At 41.9% G+C, this 12948-nt stretch overlaps 1 protein-coding gene across 5 annotated transcripts in view; it reads right to left on the bottom strand.

Annotated features, from left to right (window-relative positions):
• Nucleotides 1-12948, bottom strand: part of snx14 (sorting nexin 14) — a 233237-nt gene that overhangs the window by 211084 nt on the left and 9205 nt on the right. For all 5 annotated transcript variants that reach the window (XM_043696232.2, XM_043696228.2, XM_043696230.2 and 2 more), the window contains exon 3: nt 2508-2584. In XM_043696232.2, coding sequence (XP_043552167.2) covers nt 2508-2584 — 77 coding nt within the window. The remainder of the gene's footprint in view (nt 1-2507; nt 2585-12948) is intronic.

The raw sequence follows: 12948 nt of genomic DNA, 5'->3' as shown, positions 1-12948 counted from the left end.
AGGTTTGCCCTGAAGAGCTCCATGACAAAGGGCACTGTCATCCACAGACTTAACTCAGAGACCTCAGCAAAAGAAGGGATTAATTGTATTTTTCTTGAATAATAAGAAATATTGGTCCATGTGACCTGGCAACCCTTGACATGGAAGGAAATTAAGAAAGCAGAAAGGAGAACAGCAGACATAATGGAGAGTTACAAGAAATGTAACTACAGGATGAAGGAGTAACAACGCGCAAATGACACAAAGGGAAGCAGAGACTGAAAGAGAAACAAAATTCTTGAGGAAAGAAAATAAATCACTCAGGAAGTCAGATTTTCTGATTTGCAGAAAAAGGTAACCAGATTTCTTGGTGATGCATTAAGCTGACTCTAAAGATATAAAACGTGGCAGCCTGTGTGAGTAGCTCAACACTGGGACTGGGTATTTTACTAGACCTGGCCAACAAGTGAACCAAGGTGTTACTGCTTGGTTGATTGAACAGGAACTCTGAAAAGCTATACAAGTAGAACCACTATAACCTGAGGCAGAAAGGTTCATAGAAATGCAGACAATCATACTTGTGAACTCAAAGATATAAGCCGCTGTCAGATACAGGACTTCTGACCAGTTCTGCATGAATTTTAAAAAACTACATTTTTGAACTATGTAGCTACACAGTGCCACATGTTCATGGGAAGCAATGGGGGAAGTTTGTGGGAATGTAAAGTGTACTTTTGCTGCATGTACTTAATTAAATTTATCCTTTTATTTGAATTATTATTTGCCTATTAACTCTCAATAAATTTACATTAATTTTAGCAAAAATCAGAATCAAATTGCAAAAAGAAAAATCTTGTTCAAATCTTATTTGGGATATAGAATCATAGCTGAAGAGGAATTTTGTAGGACTGAAAACATTAATTCTATTTCTCGCTCCAGAGATGCTTCAAGACCTGCTGAATTTCTGTAGAATTTTTTCTTTTTGTTTCTTACTTGGGGGATATTTAGTAAATTTGGTCATGTTGATAACATTATAAAACAAGGCTCATGCTATCACTTATTCTGGTCACTATGATGCAGGATGATGTGATTAAACTAGAGATACAATGATAGAGTCAGCACTAAAAGGTTTTAGCTATAAAGAGGAGACTGGATAGTTTGGGGTCTCTCTTTGGAACACATGAAGTGCTTATGCGCCTGAAACGTAGACCCTCCTGCTCCACAGCTGCCTAACCTGCTGTGCTTTTCCAGTGCTACACTTTTCAATGCTTATCTCCAGCATCTGCAGTCATGACTTTCTCCGCTTTGGAATAGAAGACTTTACGAGTGTTAATTAAGTGATATAAAATTAAGAAACTATTTGGAAACAATTTTTTTTGCTGTAGAAGACATCATCAAAAATGCATAGATTTAAAATAACACCTGTCTCATTCTTTGTCAGTTGTGACCTTTTATCATTCAGAGTATGGTGGCATCTTCCCATCTCAATGCTGATCAAGGCAGAAACCAATATTATATTTCAACATAGCACCTGGATATGCACCACAAATGTTGCAATTTGCAGGGCAATGGACAAAGAGCTGGAAAGTGGGATTAAATTGGGTAACATTTTAGTCAGCACAGACACAAGAGGTCAAATGGTCTCCTCGTGCATCTTAAACTCCTAAGATTCTATGACATATCCACATTATGCTGAACTAGAAACATAACAAGTTAAAATGATTTCGAACTCCTTCCTGCAAATTACTGAACTGTATAATATCTTCATAACCTAACTTAATCTCTGAATGCAATATCAGCATTAGCAGCTTAATCTCCACCTCATTGTCATTGCTCTTTGTCGGTCTTGTTTAAGCTGCAAAACACAGTTTGTAGCAAAACAGAAATGAGCAGAACAAATAACATTTATAATCTTCAGTCAGGTGCACCTGCTACACGTAATTTACAGTTGAGTTTCCTGATAAATATGCCATCTGAATAAAATAGTGCAAATAAAACAGCAAAATGGTTCAGTTCTTTTCTTAATACAATGGGAGATGCAAGAATTGATAAATAACAGAATAAACAGTTTAATATCTCAATAAAGATGATGCCAATTAAAATCTAAATGAGGTGCAGAATTTACCCAACCAATCCATGCAGATGTGTCTGATCCATTTAAAAAAATTCAGGATTAATGGGAAAGAGAAGGGCAATCTGATAATTGGATAGACTTTCACAATGGTGTAAAAGTCTCTTTCCACTCTATATGACGGTGTTCTTTCTAATATAATTATTAAATCATTCAGGTTTTTTGAAGGCAGGTTATTTTGCATTACAAGTGAAAATACAGAAAGCTTATGCCCAAAGCACTATCAGTCATCTTCCTTTAGATTACTGAATTGCTACATGAACAATTCAACACACAAACAGTGCATCATTTAAATTTGCCTTGAACGATGAGCTTCAAGAGATCTTGATGCAGTTTAGAACTTAACTAAGGAAATGTACAACAGTGGTTAAGTACAAGTTTGGTCTGATGCACTTACTTATGTCTTTTACATTTGACTTTTCCACAGACAGCACAGCTATGACCTTGGGGAAAGAGTTCTTGCTGTTCTAGTTGCTGTAAGTAAAAAAAAAAAGCAAAATTACTGGCAAACTTTAACAGTTTAAATCGAACATCATAAGCATTCTACCAACATGTATAGTGTCAGTCTTGATGGACAAAGATTAAAGTGCACTGGAGAAACATGTAAATTTAGCTCATTAGCATCTCATTAACATAATCCTATTTTAGCAATATAGTACAAGATTCACCTCAAAGAAATGATTCTTATTTGAAACCTGAAATGAAATAGTTTCAAAAGATGCTCTCAGAGTAAAGAATTAGATGATACTTCCAATTGGAGCGTAGTGGAGGACAAAGGTTTGGTGCATTGCAGAAGAGACTGTGTGGTGAAGCACATTAGATTTTGGGCTCCCACAGATGGAATCAGCTTCCCATCAACCAGAAGGCACCATGGTGAACTAAGGATAGGTAGCCTTAATCCAATTCAGTGTCAACCAGTAACACCACTCAGGGACTGGCACAAAATGTTTAAAAATCTCAGTTTGCTGCAGTGGCAAAATCGTATGAAGTCAGCATAAAGCAAGATACTAAAACAAGGCGGAACATTGCTCTGCACTTAGCTGTGCTGCCCTGAACTTCATGCTGACACAAGGTGCCTGAAACAAACCATGCTCACTACCCAATGTCAACTTTCATCATCGAAGAAGTACAAAATTAAGAAAATATACATTTCTCATAACATACACAGGTATGAATCTACAGCAAAATCCTTCCTATTTACTTTTTAAACTGTATTCCCTTCTCACGAGTAAAAACTAGTATTCACATGCTGAGCATTACATAGCAGTATGTTTTTTATGCATTTATACTTCTTCAGCTTTACACAATGTGATGTTCTCATTTTCATTCTCCTGAAGTTAATGACTACTGTTGGGTGACCACCTGCTTTCTTTCTAATATCAGCTTTCTCCCAACCCCTCTTATGGTGCAGTGGTCACATCCCTATCCATGGACAGAGACACCCAGGTTCAAGGGAAGGGGAGGAAATAGCATTGTGGTACTATCACTGGAATGTTAATCCAGAGATCCAGGCAATACTCAGGGAACCTGGGTCCGAATCCAGTCACAGCAGATGGTGGAGTGTGAATTCAATAAATATCTGGAATTAAGTGTCTGAAGGTGACCATGAATCCACTGTCGATTGTCAGAAAAAAACCTATCTGGTTCACTAATGCCCTTTAGAGAAAGGAAACTGCCATCCTTATCTGGTATGGCCTATAAGTGACTCCAGACTCATAGCAACATGGTTGACTCTTAGCTGCCCTCTGAGCAATTAGGGATGGGCAATAAATGCTGACCTAGCCAGCAAAGCCCTCGTGCTGTGAATGAGAAAAAAAGTACCACATGCTCGAGGTGTGTAATAACATCTGAGCAGATTGATTACAGATTGAAGCAGACTGAAAATTTAAGAACAGGGATTTCTGTAAATAGCATTTTCTATGGCAGGTGAATAAGAACATTTAAAACAAGTGAATGTCTTTTTTGTACAAGGTCATCATTATTGGCATGTAGTATTCTTTAACAAGGTTTTGAATACTTTGCAGCAAAACTGAGAAACAATTTTCAACCAAATACTAGGAAAGAATACGACTCAAAATTATAGAACAGCACAATGCAAAAAGGGGTCATTTGGCCCATAAAGTTGCCACTGACTCTTTTGAAGAACGAATCAGTGAGTCTCTTTCACTCTTTCAAATCTCTGCAAGTATTCTCTTTCATGCACTTATCCAAATTTCTTTAGAAAGCTTTCATTTAATGTGTATGTATCCACCAACCTATAAAAGTAAAACTCCTAAATGAATACCTTGGGTCGATATTCACAAGGGGAAGGACATGGCAGGTAGTGAAATTAGTGTGGCGCACGCTAATCTGCTAAGGCATTTTGAGGTCAAGAAAGAAGTAATGTTAATGTTCTTCAAGAGCATTAAGTTGGATAAGTCCCCAGGCTTTGATGGGATCTACCCCAGGTTATCAAGTTGGATAAGTCCCCAGGCTTTGATGGGATCTACCCCAGGTTATCAAGTTGGATAAGTCCCCAGGCTTTGATGGGATCTACCCCAGGTTATCAAGTGGCCAAGGGAGAAGATTACTGAGGGCTTGACCAAAATCTTGATATCCCCTCTAGCCATTGGCAAGGTCCCTGAGGACTGGCAATTAGTTAATGCTGTTCCTCTGTTTAAGAAGGGAAATAGGGATAATCCAGGAAATTATAGACCAGTGCGTCTCCACATCAGTGGTCGGGAAGCTACTGATGAGGTTTCTTAGGGGTAGCATTTATGCGCATTTGGAAAAGCATGACTTAATTAAGGACAGTCACTATGACTTTGTGCATGGCAGGTCATGTCTTACTAATTTGATTGATTTTTTTGAGGCAATGAGGATGAGTGATGAGAGTACAGCAGTAAATGTTGTCTACATGGATTTTAGTAAGACTTTCGCAAGGTCCCTCAGATATATAGCACAGAAACAGACCTTTCGATCCAACTCATCCATGCCAACCTGATATCCTAAATTAATCTAGCCCCATTTGCCAGCACATGGTCCATATCCCTCTCGACCCTTCCTATTCATGTATCCATCCAGATGCCTTTTAAAAGGTTGTACTTGTACCAGCCTGCACCACTGCAGCTCATTCCATACACACACCACCTTTTGCGTAAAATAATTTCCCCTTAGGTCCCTTTTAACTATTTCCCCTCTCACCATAAATCTCTGCCCTCTTCAAGATTCCTCATGGTAGACTGGTTCGCAAGGTTAGATCACATGGAATAGAGGGAGAACTAGCCATTTGGATACAAAACTGGCTCGAAGGTAGAAGTCAGAGGATGGTGGTGGACTGTTGCTTTTCAGACTGGAGGCCTGTGACCAGTAGAGTGCCAAAAGAATCGGTGCTGGTTCTAGTGCTTTTCTTTATTTATATAAAATTATTTGAGTGCGAACACAGGAGGTATATCTTGTAGATGACACCAAAATTGGAGGTGCAGTGGACAGTGAAGAAGCTTACCTCACAGTACAATGGGATCTTGATCAGATGAGAATTGGCAGATGAAGTTTAATTTAGATAAACAAGAGGTGCTGCATTTTGGAAAGGCAAATCAGGGCAGGACGTCTACACTTAATGGTAAGGCCCTGGGGAGTGTTGCTGAACAAAGAGGAAGGAAGAGGTAAATGGGCAGGTGTTACACCTTCAGCTTTTGCAGGGAAAGGTGCCATGTGGCTGTTGTGGGCATTGGGAATGAAAGAGTGGATCAGGTGTTCCACAGCAAACGGTCCCTGTAGATTCAGGAGGGGAATGTCTGTCTGGTAGTGGCATCTCGCTGGAGGCGATGGAAATAGCAGCTGATGATCTGGATGTAGATGCTGGTGGGATGGGGGATAAGGATGAGGGAAACCCTATCACTGTTGTGGGAGGAAAGAGATGGTGTGAAGGCAGAAGTGTGGGAGATTGGTCAGACCTGGTTGAGAGCACTATTGACAACAGTGCTGGGGAATTCTTGCTTGAGGAAGGAGGTGGAAATCTCAGATGCTCCCTTGTCGAAGTTGGCCTTATCAGAATTTGCAACGGAGACGGAGAAACTGGGATAATTGAATACAGTCTTTACAGGAAGCAGAGTGCGAGAATGTGTAGTCCAGACAGCAATGGGGGTTGGTGAGTTTATAGTGGATATTAGTAGCCAGTTTATCCTCAGAAATGGGAACAGATGTCAAGGAAGGGAAGAGTCAGAGATGTATCAGGTGAAAGTGAGGGAATCGGAAGTGAAACCAATGAACGTTTCCAATTCCAGACGAGAGAGGGAAGAGCACTGATTGTATCATTGATATATTGAAGAAAGAGTTGTGGATGGGGGGCCAGAATAGAACTGAAACAAGTAATGTTCCACAAACCGCGCACAGAGACACGCATAACTGGTGCCCAAGTGCATACCCATAGTCACCCCTCTGATCTGAAGAAACTGAGAGGAGTTAGAAGAGAAGTTAAGGGTGAGGATGAGCTTGGCCAAGCAGAGGAGGGTGGTATTGGTTGGGTCAGTTCAGGCCTTTGCTCCAAGAAGACGCTGCGAGCCCTGAGACCGTCCTGGTGGGGGATGGATGTGTAAAGGATTGCACGTCACTGTGAAGATGACTGCAAACTGAAAATTCTGAAACTGGATTAAGTGTCAGAGGAATCACGGATGTAACTGGGCAGGGAAGTCAAGGTAGGAACTTGGGAGTTCTGTGGGACAGGAGCAGACTGAAACAATGGGTGTGCTGGGAAATCCAGTTTGTGGATTTTAGGAATGAGATGTGGGGCTGGGGGACTATCCGTTTGAAGGCAGTGGTTAGGGGAAGATCAGCAGATGAAATTAAGTCAGTGACCATAGTTGACACAATGGCCTGATATTCCACGTGGAGGTTATGGTCCAGGAGGAGATAGGAGGAGGTATCGGAGAGCTAGCACTCCACCTCTGCAATGTAGAGGTAAAAACAATAACTGCAGATGCTAGAAACCAGATTCTGGATTAGTGGTGCTGGAAAAGCACAACAGGTCAGGCAGCATCCGAGGAGCAGTAAAATCAACGTTTCGGACAAAACCCTTCATCAGGGATACAGGCAGAGTGCCTGAAGGGTGGAGAGATAAATGAGTGAAGGGTGGGGGTGGGGAGAAAGTAGCATAGAGTCTTCAGGGCAGAGGAAATGACCTGGGAGTTGCAGTGGGAGAGGGACTCCCTGAGATTCTTTCAGAGAGAGGAGGAAAACTTCTTCAAGGCAGGCATCCTTGCAAGAGGATTCGCAGTAGGGATAAAATCAACTAGGTAAAAACAATGACTGCAGATCTGGAAACCAGATTCTGGATTAATGGCTCATTGTTTTTACCTAGTTGATTTTATCCCTACTGCGAATCCTCTTGCAAGGATGCCTGCCTTGAAGAGGTTTTCCTCCTCTCTCTACAAGAATCTCAGGGAGTCCGTCTCCCACTGCAACTCCCAGGTCATTTCCTCTGCCCTGAAGACTCTATGCTACTTTCTCCCCACCCCCACCCTTCACTCATTTATCTCTGCACCCTTCAGGCACTCTGCCTGTATCCCTGATGAAGGGCTTTTGCCCGAAACGTTGATTTTACTGCTCCTCGGATTCTGCCTAACCTGCTGTGCTTTTCCAGTACCACTAATCCAAAAACTGCAATGTAGAGGTCAGTACGCCAGACTATAACAGCACCACCCTTAACAGCAGGCTTAATAACAAAGTTAGGGTTGGATCTAAGCGCATAGAGTACAGTCAGTTCAGAGGGAGACAGTGTGGATTGGGTGAGGGGTGCAGAGAAATTGAGGCGACCAATGTTGACAGTTCTCAATGAACAGATCAAGTGCAGGTCAAAGGCCAAAGGCAGGGGTCTAGGTGGAGGGAGTGTTGGAGCTGGGCGAAGGAATCGGTGGGACAGGAAGAGGACTCTCGTCCAAAGATATGGACACAGAGGCAAAGATAACAGAAGAAGAGTTTGACATCATGTTGTGCCTGAAATTCATTAAGGTGGGGGCGCAGAGGGATAAAGCAGAGATCTTTGAGTACAGAACATTCAGCATCTCACTCTGCTTCCTGTAAAGACTCCATTCCATTCTCCCATTCCTCCGTCCACATTGTATATGCTCTGATGAGGTCAATTTTGATGAGGAAACCTCCAAAATATCCGCCTTCTTCCTCAACCAGAACACAGTTGTAGATTGTGGTCTCCATTGGACCTGACCCATCCCCTGTATTTCTGCCCTGTCTCTCACTCTTCCCTCCAACATCAGCAATCCTTACCTACCATCCCACCAGCATCCACATCCAGGAGATCATCAGCTACCATTTCTGCCACCTTCAGCGAGATGCCACCATCAGACTTGTATTCCCCTCCCTTGCCCCCTTTCCGCAGGAATCATTTCCTTTGGGGCACTGGTCCACTCTTCCTTCACTCCCAACAACCAACCCCTCATCCCTGCCCTCAGGGCCCCACAGCACCTTCTGCTGCAATTGCTCAAGGTGAAACACATGCCGATTTCCTCTTTCCTCATTATCCAAGGCAGCAAACATATATTCCAGGTGAAGCAACACTTTACCGGCACTTCACATAATACAGTTTACTGTTCACAATGTGTTCTCCTCTAGATTGGGGAAACAAAGTGTGGACTAGGTGACCATTTCACAGAACACCTACATTCTATCTGCAAAAAATGACCCTGAGCTTCCAGCTGCCTGCTAATGCCAGCTGCCAACCTGTTCCCTGGCCAACATCTGTGTCTCAGGCTTGTGCAGTGCTCCAGTGAAGCTAAGTGCAAGTTGAAAGAACATCACATCATTTTCCACTTGGAGAGTTCAATAATTTTAGGGTGTGAACTCTCCTGTGTCCTTGCCCCCAACCTCACACACCAGATCTCACTATCACAGTCTGCCATTACACAATACTTATTGTTAGCCAGTAACAGTCTCCATTAACAACTATTCACTCTTCTAGCCAGACTGTTATCCAGTCATTTGTCTGTCTCTCTCTTTCAGCTCTATCCCCACCTATCATTTATTCCTTATCCTCTCCTCTCCCCCCCCACCCTATCTTCAGCATATAAACCAACATTTTCCTAGCTACCATCAGCTCTGAGGAAGGGTCACCAGATCCAAAATGTTAACTCTGATTTCTCTTCACAAATGCTGCCAGATCTGCTGAACTTTTCCAGCAACTTGTTTTTGTTTCTGATTTTCTCCAAGCCTATATAGGTTTCTTCACTGTGCTTCAGTTTCCTCCCACAGTCCAAGAACGTACAGGTTAGTTGGATTGGCCATGTTAAATTGCCCATAGTATCCAGGTATGTGTAGGCTAAGTTAATTAGCCTTGGGGAATGCAGGGTTACAGGGAAAGGGTAGGAGGGTGGATCTAGGTGGGCTGCTCTTTGGAGGGTCGGTGTGCCAAATGGTCTGCTTCCATAATTTAGGGATTGTATGATATACTGCTAAGGCTAAACAAAGGTTCAGGTCAGAGCACATTTGGAATATTGTGACAGTTTTGGGCCCCTTATCAAAGAATGGATGTGCTGCCCTTGGATGGGGTCCAGAGGAAGCTCACAAGAATGATCCTGGGAATGAAGGGCTTGTCACATAAGTATTGAGGACTCTGGATCTGTAATCAGAGTTTAGAAGATTGAGGGGATCTGATTGAAGCTTAGAGGATATTGAGAGGCTTGGAGAGTAGGGACGTGGAAAATATGCTTCCACTAAGAGGACAAACTAGTACCCCAAGGCACAGCCTCAGAGTGAAGGGATGATGCATTAGAACTGAGATGAGGAGAAACTGCTTTAGCCAGAGAGTAGAATTCATCGCCACAGAATTAGATTAGATTAGATTAGATTAGATTACTTACAGTAAGAAGGGTGTGGAGGCCAAGTCATTGAGTTTCTTTAAGATTGAGATAGATAGGTTCTTGATTAATAAAGGGACCAAAGGTCATGGGGAGAAGGCAGAAGTTTGGGGTTGAGAAGCATATCAGCCATGATCGAATAGCAGAGCAGATTCAATGGGCCAAATGGTCCCATGTCTTATAATGTAAACAAAATAATTCAAACTTCTAGTTTGCAGTTTACATTTTTAAATTAAATATGTAGTCCTTGCAAAAAGCATATAAATTTAAGAGTGCATCAGCAGATAATGTTAGAGATATAAAAAAAGACAGAGACAAAATTAAGATTGTATTTGAATGTGTATGCATTTAATATGTCAAAGGGAGAGGAAACTGAGAAAAGGTGGTGGGATAGTTCTGTTAATTTGAGATATTTAATAGCCCTGAGCAAATCCCAAGAGAAATAAATGTTCTTTGAGAAGGGTGCATCATTTGTGGATGATTGAAAAAGTTAAAGGTTGCATCAAATGAAAGAAAATCTGCAAAGATTTGTCACTTCTTGCTGTTTCTTAAATCTCACAAAAAAGGAATAAAATTAGTATGAGAGAGAAAGCTAGCTATTAATGTAACAGTATCAGTTTCTGCAACTATTTCAAGACGATGAATAATTATAGTTATTGCTCGTCCTCTACAGTGTATGTCTGGGAATCTGATAATTTACTGCTAGGAAATAGGGGTTGAACAGGTATTCAGTCTAGATTAGATTAGATTAGATTAGATTAGATTACTTACAGTGTGGAAACAGGCCCTTCGGCCCAACAAGTCCACACCGCCCCGCCGAAGTGCAACCCACCCATACCCCCTACATTTACCCTTTACCTAACACTACGGGCAATTTAGCGTGGCCAATTCACCTGACCTGCACATCTTTGGACTGTGGGAGGAAACCGGAGTACCCGGAGGAAACCCACGCAGACACGGGGAGAACGTGCAAACTCCACACAGTCAGTCACCTGAGGCGGGAATTGAACCCAGGTCTCTGGAGCTGTGAGGCAGCAGTGCTAACCACTGTGCCACCGTGCCGCCCCCACTGTGCCACCGTGCCGCTCTATCTTCAAAGTAAACCGAGAAAACTTCCTACAGCCACTTCAAAATCGAGAGAAAGAGAAACTTAAAACAATCACCTCCACCACCAGAGGAAACGTCATGGGAAAGCTACTAGATTTAAAGGTTGACCAGTCCCCAGGACCAGATGTGTTGAATTACAGGGTCTTAAAAGTAGAGAGGAGAAAATAGATGCATTAACTGTAGTCTTCCAAAATCATTTTTGTTCTATAAGGATAATCTTAGAATGAAAAATAATGAATATAATTCTGCTTTTTAGTCTGATGACCAGAATGAATAAACCTCATTTCTTCATGATACTCCATCTTGTTACTCTTATCTATAAGTGTTATTCCTAGAGTTAACATAGCAACCTAGCTTTGTATCACCAAACTTGAATACATTACACTCAATGTCTCCCATATAGTAATTCATATCGATAATAAGCATTTGAGACCTTGCACATAGCCTTATTATCTCTACATTCTTTCTGTCCATTGATCAATCCTCCAACCATGCTAATATATTACACCCAATTCCACAAAGTCAATTGTTGCATACTCACTTTTGCATGGCATCTGACTGAATATATTTTTGGAAATTCAAACATATAACTGTTAGCTTTCTTTTATCTTACTAAATCTATTCGCAAACACATCAATAAGTTTGTTAACTAAAACAGAAGTTGCTGGAAAAGCTCAGCAGGTCTGGCAGCATCTATACAGAGTTAACGTGGAGTTCAGTAACTCTTCCTCAGAACGCAAAATATTAACTCTGACTTCTCTTCGTAGATGCTGCCAGGCCTGCTGAGCTTTTACATAGAACATAGAATAATACAACGCAGAACAGGCCCTTCGGACCTCAATGTTGCACCAACCTACAAACTATTCTCAGCTCATCCCCCTACACTATCCCAAAATCATCCATGTGCTTATCTAAGGATTGTTTAAATCTCCCTAATGTGACTGAGTTGACGACATTAGCAGGTAGGACATTCCACGACCTTACCATTCTCTGCGTAAAGAACTTTCCTCTGACATCTGTCTTAAATCTATCACCCCTCAATTTATAGTTATGCCCCCTCGTACAAGCTGACGTCATCATCCTAGTAAAAAGACTTTCACTGTCTACCCTAGCTAATCCTCTGATCATCTTGTATGTCTCTATCAAATCCCCTCTTACCCACCTTCTTTCCAATGAGAACAGATCCAAGTCTCTCAGCCTTCCCTCATAAGACCTTCCCTCCAGACTAGGCAACATCCTGGTAAATCTCCTCTGCACCTTTTTCAATGCTTCCACATCATTCCCGAAATATGGGGACCAGAACTGCACACAATATTCCAAGTGTGGCCGCACCAGCGTTTTGTATAGTTGCAGCATGATATTGAGGCTCCGGAACTCAATCCCTCTACCAATGAAACCTACCGTATGTCTTCTTAACAGCACAATCCACCTGGGTGGCAACTGTCAGGGGTCTACATGGACTCCAAGATCCCTCTGCACAACCACACTACCAAGAATCTTTCCACTGACCCAGTACTCTGCCTTCCTGTTATTCTTCCCAAAGTGCATCACCTCACATTTAGCTGCATTGAACTCCATTTTCCACCTCTCAGCCCAATTCTGCAGTTTATCCAAGTCCCCCTGCAACCTGTAACATTCTTCCAAACTGTCTACTACTCCACCAACTTTAGTGTCATCTGCAAATTTACTAATCCATCCACTTATGCCTGTGTCTAAGTCATTTATAAAAATGACAAACAACAGTGGTCCCAAAACAGATCCTTGTGGCACACCACTAGTGACCGGTCTCTAGGCTGAATATTTTCCATCAACCACCACTCACTGCCTTCTTTCAGAATGCCAGTTTCTATTTTTTTTTTCTTTTTTTTAAACCCCCACACTACT

The sequence above is a fragment of the Chiloscyllium plagiosum genome, unplaced genomic scaffold (assembly GCF_037043375.1).
Source record: "Chiloscyllium plagiosum isolate Xiang-an unplaced genomic scaffold, Cpla_swu_hap1 HiC_scaffold_10, whole genome shotgun sequence".
In the NCBI taxonomy this organism is placed as follows: Eukaryota; Metazoa; Chordata; class Chondrichthyes; order Orectolobiformes; family Hemiscylliidae; genus Chiloscyllium; species Chiloscyllium plagiosum.
Note: the sequence above shows the minus strand (reverse complement) of the source record. Positions and strands in the feature narration are given on the sequence as shown.